General features: G+C 38.7%; 1 protein-coding gene and 1 long non-coding RNA gene across 5 annotated transcripts in view; one reads left to right on the forward strand and one right to left on the reverse strand.

Moving 5' to 3' along the window:
- The first annotated feature begins 5,338 nt into the window (after positions 1 to 5,338).
- Positions 5,339 to 6,321, forward strand: LOC138187800 (uncharacterized). Of its 2 annotated transcripts, XR_011175260.1 has the most exons (4): positions 5,339 to 5,464; positions 5,545 to 5,648; positions 5,725 to 6,143; positions 6,197 to 6,321. It is a non-coding gene; the product is annotated as an uncharacterized LOC138187800 (long non-coding RNA). The 2 variants fall into 2 exon arrangements; XR_011175259.1 differs by having other exon boundaries at positions 5,339 to 5,648.
- A 986-nt stretch (positions 6,322 to 7,307) lies between these two features.
- LOC138187786 (homeobox protein 13) overlaps positions 7,308 to 13,296 on the reverse strand; it is a 173,435-nt gene continuing 167,446 nt past the window's right edge. For all 3 annotated transcript variants that reach the window (XM_069128921.1, XM_069128922.1, XM_069128923.1), the window contains 3 exons: positions 13,130 to 13,280; positions 12,843 to 13,056; positions 7,308 to 12,747 (listed from right to left, as the gene is read on the reverse strand). In XM_069128921.1, the coding sequence (XP_068985022.1) occupies positions 10,540 to 12,747; positions 12,843 to 13,056; positions 13,130 to 13,280 (2,573 nt within the window). In that variant the 3' untranslated portion in view covers positions 7,308 to 10,539. The remainder of the gene's footprint in view (positions 12,748 to 12,842; positions 13,057 to 13,129; positions 13,281 to 13,296) is intronic.

Genomic DNA, 13,296 nt, shown 5'->3' on the forward strand with positions numbered 1-13,296 from the left:
CTCTCGTAACTTTCTGCGTGCAGCACAGCCAGAAAGCGTGGCGCACAAAGAACACACGTCACCAAGCAAGGATATCGAGGAGCGATCGAGCACGAAAGACGATTACGGGAAACACACGCGTCATTCGCTGCTCATTCATGGACGACTCACGACGTGGTGGCGTGGCTCAGCCAAACGATTACAAAGAATGGAAAAAAGAAAAATAAACTGGATATCAACTATGACTCGAAGGTGCGAAAAAAAACGTGTAGGATTGAAATGAAATTTGTCCACCGTCAACGTGATATCGCTTCCCGAGAATTAAAACCGCGATCCGAATGCCCGAGACGTTGTGTAAAACATGCAAGACGACGCGAGAAGGCAGCTGTTCCACGTGGAGCGTCGCCCACGGATGCGTACGGCCCTGCGCCGAGAGCTAAACCCCCGACCGCAACGGGACTGCGCCTCGCCACAGTTACTCTTTTCTGTCACCGCCACCGCTGCCGCCGACGCCGCACTCGCCACTTTTACACAACGAAAAAATGTTTCATGTTTCTAGCGGAAAGCGAGGATCGGACAGTTTCCTAATCATCTTTATTCGCGTATGAAATTCTAATCGATCGCAGAACCATGAGAAAAGAAAATGAAAAAGAAGATAACTGTAAAGAAGGGATGTTTTTCGCGCGTGGAATGGCGCAGCGGCCGCCACATTTTTTCTCACTCCTCGTCGTTTCAAAGTCCCTCCCGTCGCGGGGGACTCAACACTCGCCGGTTGACAGTGTCACCCTAAAAATCAATAAGGGGTTCACCCTCGACCCTGCCCACCCTCTTCCTCCTCCTGCACCTTTCTCCACCTCCTCCTCCTCCTCCTCCTCCTCTTCGTCCTCCTCTTTCTATTCCTCCTCCACCTCTGCCTCTTTACTCTCTGCGTTTATCCCAGGAACGTATAGCGGGGGTCGATGGGTTGGCGAGGTTATGCTGGTCAGACGACCAGTCATTTTATTAGGCGGTGATACGACGCCAGGAGGCCTGCTAACCTTCAAACGCCGTGTTTAAGCGGTTTGCGTTTAAGATGGCTTTCCTTCCTATTACCTTTCCAAAATTTATCTCTTTCACTTAAGCTGGCTAGTGAAAGTATCCGAAAATTTTTATTTTTTTTTTATTGTATCTGTTATATAGGATATTTCGAAATTTCATTAGCATTGTAACGAGACACGACTATCATAATTATATTGGTAAAATCCGAAATCATTCTGAAAATGTATATAGAAGTTACGAGATATATTAAGAGAAGGTCCCTATAAAAAGAAGATATATTTCTTTTTATGTTCTTCAGAGTAAAAAATTTTACCTTTTACTTTGTATTATTGTAATAATTTTCAACGTTTCAAATATTGTTCTAATAAAGAACTACGAGTTTAGTTCATATAAGTTTTTCTTCTCTAATTGTAAGAAGGACTTTTAGAAGAAGAGAATAGGTTGGTGTTTCGCATCAAGAATATTGAGAACTGCTGGACGCATCCAGGCAGAACTTAACTGCATTTACGTCTCTAAGCAACGAGCGTTCATTTTTCCATCCTTTTCGTAAATGCAACCGCGTCTGACGTCGCGACACCCAACCGCGTTATGCTTCCTTGTTCCCTGGCGAGTCGTTCGAATAGAAAGGCGGCATCAACGGGAAACTATGCCGACCTACCTCACCACCAAGTTGAACTACCAGAAAACGGAGAAGATTAGTTCACGAAGCCGGAAGTTATCTGGACCGGAGCACTTTCTAAAATTTTACGAGGCTGAATCGTTGCTTCAGCTATTTATTACTATTATCAGCGACTGACACCAATTCACCTGGGACGTGAAATAGATCGAACAGTTACATAACTTTGGGGAAAGCAGAAGTTTCAGCTTGCTATACTTAACAGAATATTACACGGCAAATATTACAATCTACTCTTTGATAGTTCGTATTATATCCTTTCTCTCATGTTACCCTCGGACATTTACTGTAATAATATCGACAAGCAAACCGAGACAATAGCTTAAAATCACTAACAGAAGTTTCTGTTCAAAATCTTTAACATTCATCGAGTATCGTATTATTTCAAAAAATTTAGATTTAACTATTTACTTAGCGTGAAGCCTACCTGTTAAAAATATACTGCTCAGTTCCATCCTTTCCGTGTTCCATCATCATCCGTTATTTTCACTTGTTTCTTGATTCATCGATTTATTCGAATCTTCAAAGGCGAGAAATCACTATGTAGCGAAGAACTAGAGCGTTCGACTTTTTAGCCGTGAGCGGAGGCGAAATCCCGAAGAAAGTTTTCTACCGATAAACGTTCGAAGGTCACGGCTGTCAGACGAGAGAACCACGGGCATAAGAGTACGCTTGGCACGCTGTCACGCGAACAACGCTCGCACACTGTATGTCAGTACGCATCTCGATGTCTATCTGTCGGTGAAGGCACGATTCGATAACCCGCGATTCGGGGTCAGTATGGCCGCCTTTTATATCCCGGAGACGTTGAAAAGTCGTCTTCAGTGACAGTTGATGTGTCGTCGAACGAAGAACACGCGGGCTCCGGAAAACAGCTTTGCGACCGTACTTCGTTAACGAGGCCAGCTTTTCACGCGAAGCTCAATGAGCGATATACACAACGATACACGACTGTAATGAGGCCTTGAATGACCGTGGATAGAGCCAGATGTATTCGAAAAAGTGCTCGTATTTTTCTCTTTTTTTTCCTGTTTGCATTAAATGTAAGCTTTTGGACGTAAACGTTGAGCTGCATCGTTATGCGATGAAATAGCGTAAAAGCGGACTTAAGTTTCTAAGTCCGTTACTGCGCGCGTGTATGTGTGTATGTGTGTGTTCATCAAATGTGCGAGACAGAATGCATGAAAGTTTTAAATGAAAATTGCAAATGATACGCCGACGAAGTTCTCGTACGCAGTATAAGAATAAATTTCTTTTAGCGTTCTTCCAGGCTTTTTAGTCATTTGTACTTTTTCTGCATCTTTAATTAAAGATTACAGGAAAAGAACAAGATAAGTGAAATTTCCTACCTTTCACAGGGAAGCCGTTTTAAAATCCAATAGCTTAACCAATCAATCTTATACTATCGAAATTGTCTTTTTATTTGGCTTTAGGACTAAACATATGTTCCTCAGAAAATGAAGAAAAATGTGCTCATCATGTTTTTTTCCTGTGTTATTCTATTAATAAGAAATACAAATGAAATGATATTTAGCTGTACGAATCAGACCGTACAGATACAATTCTCCAGGTTGTAACCGGTGGTGATTGGGAAATATTTTTTTTTCAATATTCTCATTCTCTTTGTGTGTAACCAGTGAGAGAGAAGTCTCAGGCCGCGAAAACTCATCCGTTGTGGCACTTCGATTTTTCCCCGACCCCGTGATAACTTTTTCCCGCAAACCATACGGAAATATCCGCCGCGAACGCGTGGCAAGCCACGAGGTGAATGACAGTTGCGGACAGTTCGTACACAAGCACGTTCCACTGACCCTGGGTTGAAACGATTCGAACGAGCTCGGAAACAACCGACCCTTGCTTGCACGTGCTCTCTCTCCCGTGGACTTTCTGTACTTTTGGTCGACGCTGTTCCCCGACTAGAACTGTCCGAAGAAAGCCGCACACCGTTCACGGAGATATTAGGATAAGTTTCATTCATACAAACTTTGGAACAAATCTCGACCTTCGGAAACCGTAACGGTGCGAAGTCTACGAGCGGCGTTCGGACTCAAGCAAACTGAATTTAATTTCCATTAAACTCGCAAGTTTATTATATGGATGAAGAATTTCTTCCGGTTTAATGAGTTTAAATGTCTTGATAAAATTTTGCTCTTTTGATAATAAATTGTAAGGCCGTTATTTCTCATTTGTTTCGTTGTGCTTCATGATATACAAGATTTAGCCTATGATATACTTAACGAGAACAAGGTTAGATCTATATGAAAGGGCGCATAGGGGAAAATTTCAATTTTTGTTGATCTTTTAATTTTCATGTTATTTGTTAGCTATGATAGTTGGAAAGAGAACAACTTGTTACATTCCAAGATATATATAAATCTTTTAAAACTAGATGAGCAGATTATTGAATTTAAAAATTGCTTATCATATTTTTCTTTTTGATGGTCACATGTAACATTAGCTTAAAATCGAGGAAGAAAACAAGATTATAAATAGGATAGTTTTGGTAATATGGCTCTAATTACTGAATTTTAGGATTGTTCCTTTATTTATAAAGATAACATAAGATAATTGCGCAAAGAAATAAGATTGCGAATAGGATAGTATAAGGACTATAACTCAGAACATCAAGAGACCCGAACACAAAGGGAAACTTTCGAAAATATCGGTGAAAAGTTTGGAAAGTATCGCGACTGTTCGTGGATTGTTCGCAGCTGTTCCTAAGTGGACTCGGAAGCTTCGGAGTTCATGGCACACAGAAACAAGTTGGATCTGCGGAAAGGCACGAAGGGAAGGCCAGAAGAGCAAGTTCGTGGTTGGCTGGAGCGGGGTGGCATGAGGAGGTAGATGAGAACGAAGCACGGAGGGAGAAGCCACGTACGAAAGAGAGAGGGAGAATAGGTCGATACGGTAAACTATTGTCTGGTGGGTGAAGTGTTCACGAGAACTGGGCGGAAGACAGCTTTGCGCTGGTTACGTGCATTCTCTGCTTCGCATGAAACGCGAAGATATGACATGCTCGTCACCGCAACGATGTTCAAGCGCGTCCAAGAAACCCCGCACCTCCATCTACGCCCGCGTAACCTTTTGCGCCTGGTCCCTCGATCGATACTGGTGCACGAATCGAATCGTTCTACGCGTTATTACCGACCGAGAATACGCTGCAATATTGTCCGTGATTTAATTCGTTTTGTCTTCTATTTTTTCTAAAGGGCTATTTCTCATGATTTAATTATCCCACTTTATTGATCGTTAAATCTCAGTAACGTCCTACGTACGTATTTTTGTAAAAATTGGTGCTGCTTTGCGAGAATAAAAGTGGAATAAAAATTGGTTTTTAAAATGGAAACGTGATATTTCTACGCAGTACTATTGCAGATATGTTTTGAATGAAGATTTGATATTTACCTGAAGAGTGGTTAACAGCGAAAAGCAGTTTCATTTCTTCTAATAAATTAAATCGACGCACTTAAAATTAGTATCGTTTATCCTACACTTTTAATTTATTGAAAGAATTTTTTCTATTTTTCCAAAGTCCAGAATCTTTTAAATAATATATCAAATCAGGATACTAGCTACGTATATAGATATTTTGTTGTGTTTAATAATCAAAGAAAGTTCCGTATTTGTTCCCTAATAAGGAAACAATTAGATCGCCCCTACTTAATTTATGAAGGTTCGATAGCATGCAACGACGCCCTCTACAATCGAATCGTTTGGCGGGAGTATCGAAGAAATTGCGATAATCGCAGTACAAAATTCGTTATGAAACTAGTAAGTCGAAGTAGAGTGAAGTAGTGAATTTTCGTGAAGTGTGAATACGAATTTTCGAGAATTTCGTCTCTGATCTGCAGATTTGTGCAAGTATACTACGTACACAAAGGCAGTTTGGCGTGCAGCAGTGCGCAACAATCCTACATCGAAGTGTGTTTGCCGATTGTCATCGGGGGATGGAGAGGTAAACACAATTCCACCCTACCACCTTGTTCTATTCGCTACGTGTACAATCCATACATATCTGTGTGTTCGTCTAGGTACATTGGCAGCAACGCTGATGTGGGTTTCGATCGTGAAACCACTGATTAAATATGGAATAAACCTGATATTATATGGGTTTTCGTATTTCGCATTCTGAAATATCGATCTCAAAAGAGACTGGACTATTTCTTACGATCTGTGCGACTCATATTTATATGTGGAACATATTTAACTCAATCATCGAGAACAATAAAAGTGGACTTGGCACCTTACGGAACATCGCGTCACATGTTCTGTAATACCGACCATTCAGAGGTTTTATTACGCCCTCTACAATTTATAACGTTGGGTAGAGTGTAATTAGTCCGTTTGTCCATATATTTAAACGAAATTTTAGTTAGTGGGCAATTGAATAAACTTCTTCTAATTGGATTGATTTTTTCTGAACTTGAATTACTACTATGAACGAGAAATCGTAAGTAATAAGGAGAGCCAGTAAGAGAGTTATATGAACTACTTGTCCTGCAGCAGGTTCCAATAAACGGAATGTCGGAATACTTTATGCTCAATACAAACACGAAAATGAGTAAAATTAGAGATACTGGCAATGTACTGTGGTTATCGGTGGACAAAATAAACGTAACATGAAATACTTTCTTGTATCGCACAATTTAAAGGTTTGTATGTAGTTATGAAATCGTACATTATTGTTGTAGAGAAAATAAAGAATTCTACGTATCTATAATACGCATTCATAATACGCGTTTGCACAGATTGAATTAACGGTAGATTAAAATAGTAATTTTGTACTTGGTAGAAGATGCTTCAATGCTGTGTACTTTGTGTGTAATAAGACCATGTGAAACTAACCTTTATGCCGACCACCGATAATTAACATTCGAATTAAATGCGGAAGTTAACCAATAAATTCATGCTTTAAGAAGAAAAAATTTGTTACGACTGAATCTTCTACTGAATGTGATATTGTAAATCGTCGTTCTAATCTCTTATGTAAATTTGAATCTATTAATGAAACGATCTGATGATTTTTGAAAACGTACATGCATAATTAAAAGGATGGTATTATAATTATACTCTTTTCTGTGGAATTTGTGTACATAATATTGAAATAGTAAAATATGAGATAGTAAGGTTATGTCGAATAAAAATAATCAGTAGGGAAAACAGAGTAGAAATGATTTTGTGAGGCAGAACTTTCTGCGTCTACCATTACCGAACTGGTTAAACAGGTTATCAGTTTATAGCCACCGTAAAGACATTTTAAATTTCGCGGCACATACTTGTGCATTCCGCGCCATTATCTTTTTTGTCTCATTTTAGTCGTTTCGTTGAGTTCACAGCACCGCGCAGAGGATATGTTCGAGGTAAATATATAAATCGAAAGTATTCTTATCACTTCTATTTTTTACATAGATTTTTCCGAGTATTTTTATATTTTGTGTAAGAGATCTTTATTTAGAATAATTATTTAGAGATCATAAAAGTGTTATTAATACTTACTAGTCAATGCTTCAGTTATCATCATTATGAGCATGAGATCGTCGGTTTTTATTATTAAATAGAACAATGGAAATATGCATTTTATGCATCAAATCAAAAGCAAGCACGTTTCAATAGGTTTCGAGTTTCAAATCGTTTTATTTTAAACTTCAAATAAAAATTTAGACGTTTTAAATAAAAAATGTCAAATATTATAACTTCTAAAGGGAGAAACACGTTCACTTGCTTGAATTCTGTCAATAACGAATTCATTCGTAGTAAATATTTTATTTCCAAGTTAGGAACTGAAATGCCCATATAATAAAAAATATTTGTATCGTAATAATAATTATTATTAAATTGGGAAACGAGGGTTACGCTAAAAAGTCACTGCTAAGTATACAAAATGAAGAAAAACTCGCAAAAGAAAAACAAAAAACGAACATAGACTTTCTTTTTTTCTTTTTTTTTTTTTTTTGAATATTAATCGTTCTCTAATTTCTGCTCTGTATTCGCATTCATACATTCTTATCTCATTGCGCGTCTTTGATGTCTCTCTCATTTGCTTTTTTTTTTTTGTTTCTCCCTCTCACATACACATACGTACATTCTTTCAAGTTTTTTCTCTCTTTATCGCTCACGCACTATAATTCGAGATTAAAACATCCACGGTAACAAAACAAAAAGAAATTACATAAAATCTCCCCTATGGAATTTTGCACTTCTTTTCTTTCATTTAAACTTTCTTCTACATTCTTATAGTCTTTCTAGTTGATAAAGGGCTCGTTAAAAGCACATACAAACGATCGTCGTTATCGTTCGATTTTGAAAGTCATTATCTAAGCAGTTTTATGGCACGTATTCTCGTACAAGCCCTTCCTTTTACTTTTCTTTCTTTTTTTTTTTTTTTTACTCTCTGTTCCGAGAAAAAGAAAACTTCTTCCTCTTCTTCATACCACTTCTTCCAATTCGTTTAGCCATTGTTAAATGAATTTCGCGGAATTATATCGTAATCGCAACAATAACGGATCTGCTTTTGATATATACATACACTCTGAAATCAGAAGTCTTTTTACCTTTGAAATACGGTTTATCAGACTTGGACGTGAAGAAGGTCTGTCTTAGATCGTATTTCTTTCGGAATACGTCAACGATCTTTGTCGATTCCCGACGGTTTTCCTTCGTAAAAGCTCAAAAAAGAAAAAAAAAACAAGAACTTTTTCTTACAAATACCTTGCAACATAGCACCATTAGAACAAGAGAAGCGTTTCAAGGCAAATCTAATAAAAAGATTATTTGTTATATAAAAAAAATAATTCGTGCTCCTTTTATGCTACGATGATAATAGAATCAATTGAAGTAAAAAAAGAAAAGAAAAGAAAAATGATTTCTACTTTTCGGCGCGTCGGGCGTAGCTTGAAGACCTTTCAAAAAACCGCGATCGTAAGTTCCAACAACGCTCACCATTTCACTCTTGTTTCGTAAAAGAACTTCCAAACATGAACAACTTATAATTGAAAGACATCGATATAGAAATCTGATTTTGCTAGAATGGTCAGGCGAGGACCTTTTACACTCTTGTACGTTTTAGGGGTACGAATGTTTTTTTTAACATTATCTGATATTTTATTTTTGTTTTTTTTTTCCTTTATCAGAGTATCCTAAAACGAACAAATTCTATTAATATGTCTACATTTAACATGGATATACCATCGGTACTTTTTTTCTTTTCTTCAGAACTTTGGTGGCCCGCGATGTTCGATCGCTTTCGGCAGCGATCACGCGTATTTTAATCAGTCAATTATGCGATGGTGCTCCTTAATTGGAATTTAAAATAAAAGATTCGCATGCTTCTTTTTCCTTTTTCTCTCTGATTTGTTATTTTTCACGAGCAATCTCTCTGTCAATAAAAAATGAAAACATTTCTTTTTTTTTTATCTACGCTTTCGTTTCGTTATAGTTCAATGTACAAGAGATTTTCTAGAAGTATTCTGCAAAATATTGCGTTGCACCCTAATAAGAATATATTTATATATATGCAGCGATACGACTATCGTTGGCCACACAAATAAGACAGCCTGTACATTTACTAAATCTTAACGCATTTACGTAATATTGAAAGATATAATGCAGGGAATTTATCTAGCTTAACGAATACGTGATTATATACAATATATACATATCTCGTTGCTATAACATCGCTTGCGTGCACTTATTTGTTAGAACTGACTACAGATTAGTGTGTATGGTGATAGTGTGTACGTGTCAATACAATGAAAATTGTCTAAACTTACACAGTAGAATAGGGTTCTCGCGATCGTTACTACGTAAGATTTATCGTTATACAATAAACAATTATACATTCTGGCGATCCGTCGGTTAAAGATCTCGCATATACACATATATGTATATATATATATATATACACATGTATATGTATTTATATATATTTCTTTATTTATTTATATATTTATTTAGTTATCACATCGCACGTTCGAAATTAAGAAATTTGGACTCATAATGGAGAATTGAATTAATCTCCTGAAAAAATTTACATTTTCGCGGAAAGATATAAAAAAAAGAACGTAAAATAGTCATTGAATTTCTTAATTGATTATTCCTAGCTTTTGACCGTTACGGATGTACATTTAAACTTCGTGAAGAATGAACGTTGAAAGAATTGTTTTATCGAATGAAAAACAGTCAACTGCATTCATTCGTTTCTAATATTGAGTTCAGTATTTTTCTTTCTTCTTAATCTTTTTTTTTTTTTTGCTTTTTTCTTCTTTCCCTTTAATCATTATCACAGTGTTTTAGTACGTTTTTCTTAATTAATATCGAATATCCTCTCGAATATATATAAAAATTAAAATAAGACCGAAACATCGTTTCATCGATTTCCATTTACAATGAAGTTATCTCGTTATTATTGTTACATATAAAAAATTATTACCTAATTTATTGCATGATATATGCATGTACACACTTATTTCACTGTATGCACCTATTTTTCGTTTATGGTTCGAACTTCGTTTGATCTCCTCTTTTTTTATTTTTTACGTTCGACCGACACTGTATTATTCTTCCTATATCGTTACAATTGAATATTTAGAACGTTATTCAAAACGACAGTGTATTTTTAAATGATCGTCGGTAAATGCTTAAACGATAACGTAAATACACATTCTTCTATCGCGATTTAAGTTTATTCGCTGAATGTCTTTATTATTTATTGACAATTACGAGGAAATTCCTCATCGAGTAATTTCAGTGAAAATAGAATTCGAAGCGAGGAATCCGACGGATCTTTGTCTCTAGAAATGAAACCGATATTCGTTACACATCGGAAACCCTAGATGAGATCCCATTGTCTACTTAGACGTTGGAGCAGCTGGCTGATGCTGCCCCGCCATCCCCAGTCTTGGTTGCGAGGAAGCAAGTAATTCTTTATAGTACGCACTAAATTCCGGCGGTAAAAACGACGTGGCAGCCGTGGGCGGAATCGGCGGGGGAAATAAACCATTATAGAATGCGGAATAGTACATGGGATCTAAAATCGGTAGGAACTTGCCGGGCGTGTTTGGCAGTTGTGGAAAGAAAGCTGGATTGTTTTGCGGTACCGTAGGTACATAACCAGAAGGTATACTCGGAACACTGTGTCGTCTTCCAGCTTCGGTTTGCCTCGGTTCCTGTGGCTGGTGTTGTTGTTGTTGCTGTTGTTGTTGAGCGATTAACGATTTATCGCCCTCGCTGATTCGACGCTGTTGCTGTTGATGTTGTTGATGCATATGTTGGTGCTGGTGATGATGCTGATGTTGAAGTGAATGCTGCTGATGCTGATGCTGATGCTGCTCCTTACCACCGCTCATTTCTACGTTTTTTCTCCTATCGATCGTATTCTGTTGCTGAATCGTTGCCATTCTAGGATAATTTCCACTATTCAGGTGATTTAGATTAGGTACATTCGGTATAACAGGATGACTCGGCTTCCTAGGTGTGTACGGTGAAACTGGTTCACTCCTCGTCGTGTACTTGCCATTCAGGTGTTGCCTTCTTTGCACAGGTATCGCGCTATTTCTAGATGGACTCGATACTCGAACATGCGTCGGTGTACTTAAGTGATTATTTTTTTGCTTAGGGTTTACGATCGTAATTTCTAAGTTATTCGAAGCCATCGTTCGACTGTCCAGTACGTTCTGGTAACCAGGGAAGGTACTTCGTTTCGAACAATCTGTTGGTTTCTCTTTGATCGACGAGTTCCTCATCTCCAAGTTTAATGGATTAGGCCTCGGCACTACAGGTACTTTCACTATTTCTAAGCTCGGCCTCGGAAACACCGGCTTGTTCGATTTTTGTGTTAAGTCGAGGACCCCGCTGTACACAGGGTCGTTATTATTGTGTATCTGATGCGGCTGCAAACGATGCAGCGTGGAACGATACTTTGGAGGGATAGGAATCTCTTTCGGATCTCCGTAAACCATTTTTTCGTTGTGTGCGAATATCGACTTTGACTGTGTCACCTTGGGCGGAAATATCCTACCGTTAGGAACAATTGGCGGTACGAAACGATGATTTGCTTGATGCAACCCTGACGACGCTGGTGGCGGGACATTAGCATTCGCGTACAATTGTAGCAACGCGGCGTTATTAGAAGTACCAAGATTTATTACGCGGCTGTTCACCATATTATTATTATTCATCATAATATTATTATTGTTATTGTGATGAGCGGGATGTTGCTTGGTCGGCGTTTGTAACCGTGCTTGATGATGATGATGATGTTGATGCTCTTGAGGAGACGATAACATATGCCCTATGTCCGGCGTTACGGTGACGGAAATCAACTTAGGAATGGAATTAGGTGTGACTGGAAGAGGATACGATATTGGCGGCTTTTCTTCGGATTTCATTGTTGCTGGCGCAGGAGGATTGCTTTGAATCACGCTGGGTCGCGTATCCAAGTCAACGGCAGTAACTTCAAGACCACCCTCGCGAAGTATTTCCAATTTACGTTTCTTAAAACTGGGAATGATTATCTTATCCCTACTCGTGTCACTCTCCGTTTCAAGGTCAATCACTTCTGGTGATCTAGGAGGCACTATCGTCTTCTCCGCGAAAATTGACTTCTCGCCGAACAACGGTATGTTCTCCTTACCCTGAGCCAACAGGGTGGTTTGTTTAGGATCTAGTTTGATTTCTTTCATATCCTTCTCCGGCGGTGGTGTTAATGTTACCACCGTAGAAGCATTCGTTACCACTGTAGTTACCGGAAGACCCGGCGGTGAACACGACGGTGGAACTTGTTGCGATATCAGAGGACTATTGAGCTGCCTCTCTAATACACTTTGACTTCCAGTACCATTCGTGGGTGTCGTAGAAGGTGTACTACTCGGCGTTGAAATTGACGTATTAGAAGAAGGTGGTGGACTTGGTAGTTGGCTTGTTTGTTGGCTGGGTGATGGCGTACTATTGGCAATCATAGTATTTAACGATTTCAAGCGTTCTTGTTTCACTCGTACGCTACGCAGAGACGACGTCTTGCCAGTTTCCGTCTTCGGTTTTTCGCTCGAAAGGAACGGCTGTAAAGATAAATTTAATTATCATACCGCTCGTATTATTCAATGAACGAGCATCATATAAAGTATAGATGATGAAGTATCTCAACGATACTTACTGCTGCCGACGATACAATTGATTGAAGGGGAGGAGTTGTAGCAGTAACATTCGTTTCTGCAGGGGGAGGCGTTTCCGATGGATATGAATCGTTCGTCTCTTGCTTATTATCTTCGGACTCCTCGGACACGCTGCTACTCTTACTTCGCCTTCCGGGTGTTAGTCTAACTTTCGCTTCCTCTCCTCTTTGATACCTCTCATAGGGTAACAGCAACCTGTTCGTACGACCCATTCCATAGACCGTCACTGACTTGATCGCTAGTACATAAAATCATTCGAATACTGTACCTTTCGTAATGTCGTCGAGTGATAGTCGCAGCGCTGGTGGATCCTGTATTACCACCTATGTCGTCGTAAATGTTCTTCCAGAGCCGACCAGCACTGACGGAATCGTAGCCACCGAGCAATTGCACTTTCGTATAAAATAGGAAGAGATCGACTGTAAACAAAAGAAC

The sequence above is a fragment of the Bombus flavifrons genome, chromosome 15 (genome assembly GCF_040668555.2).
Source record: "Bombus flavifrons isolate JBK064 chromosome 15, iyBomFlav1_principal, whole genome shotgun sequence".
NCBI classification, from domain to species: Eukaryota; Metazoa; Arthropoda; class Insecta; order Hymenoptera; family Apidae; genus Bombus; species Bombus flavifrons.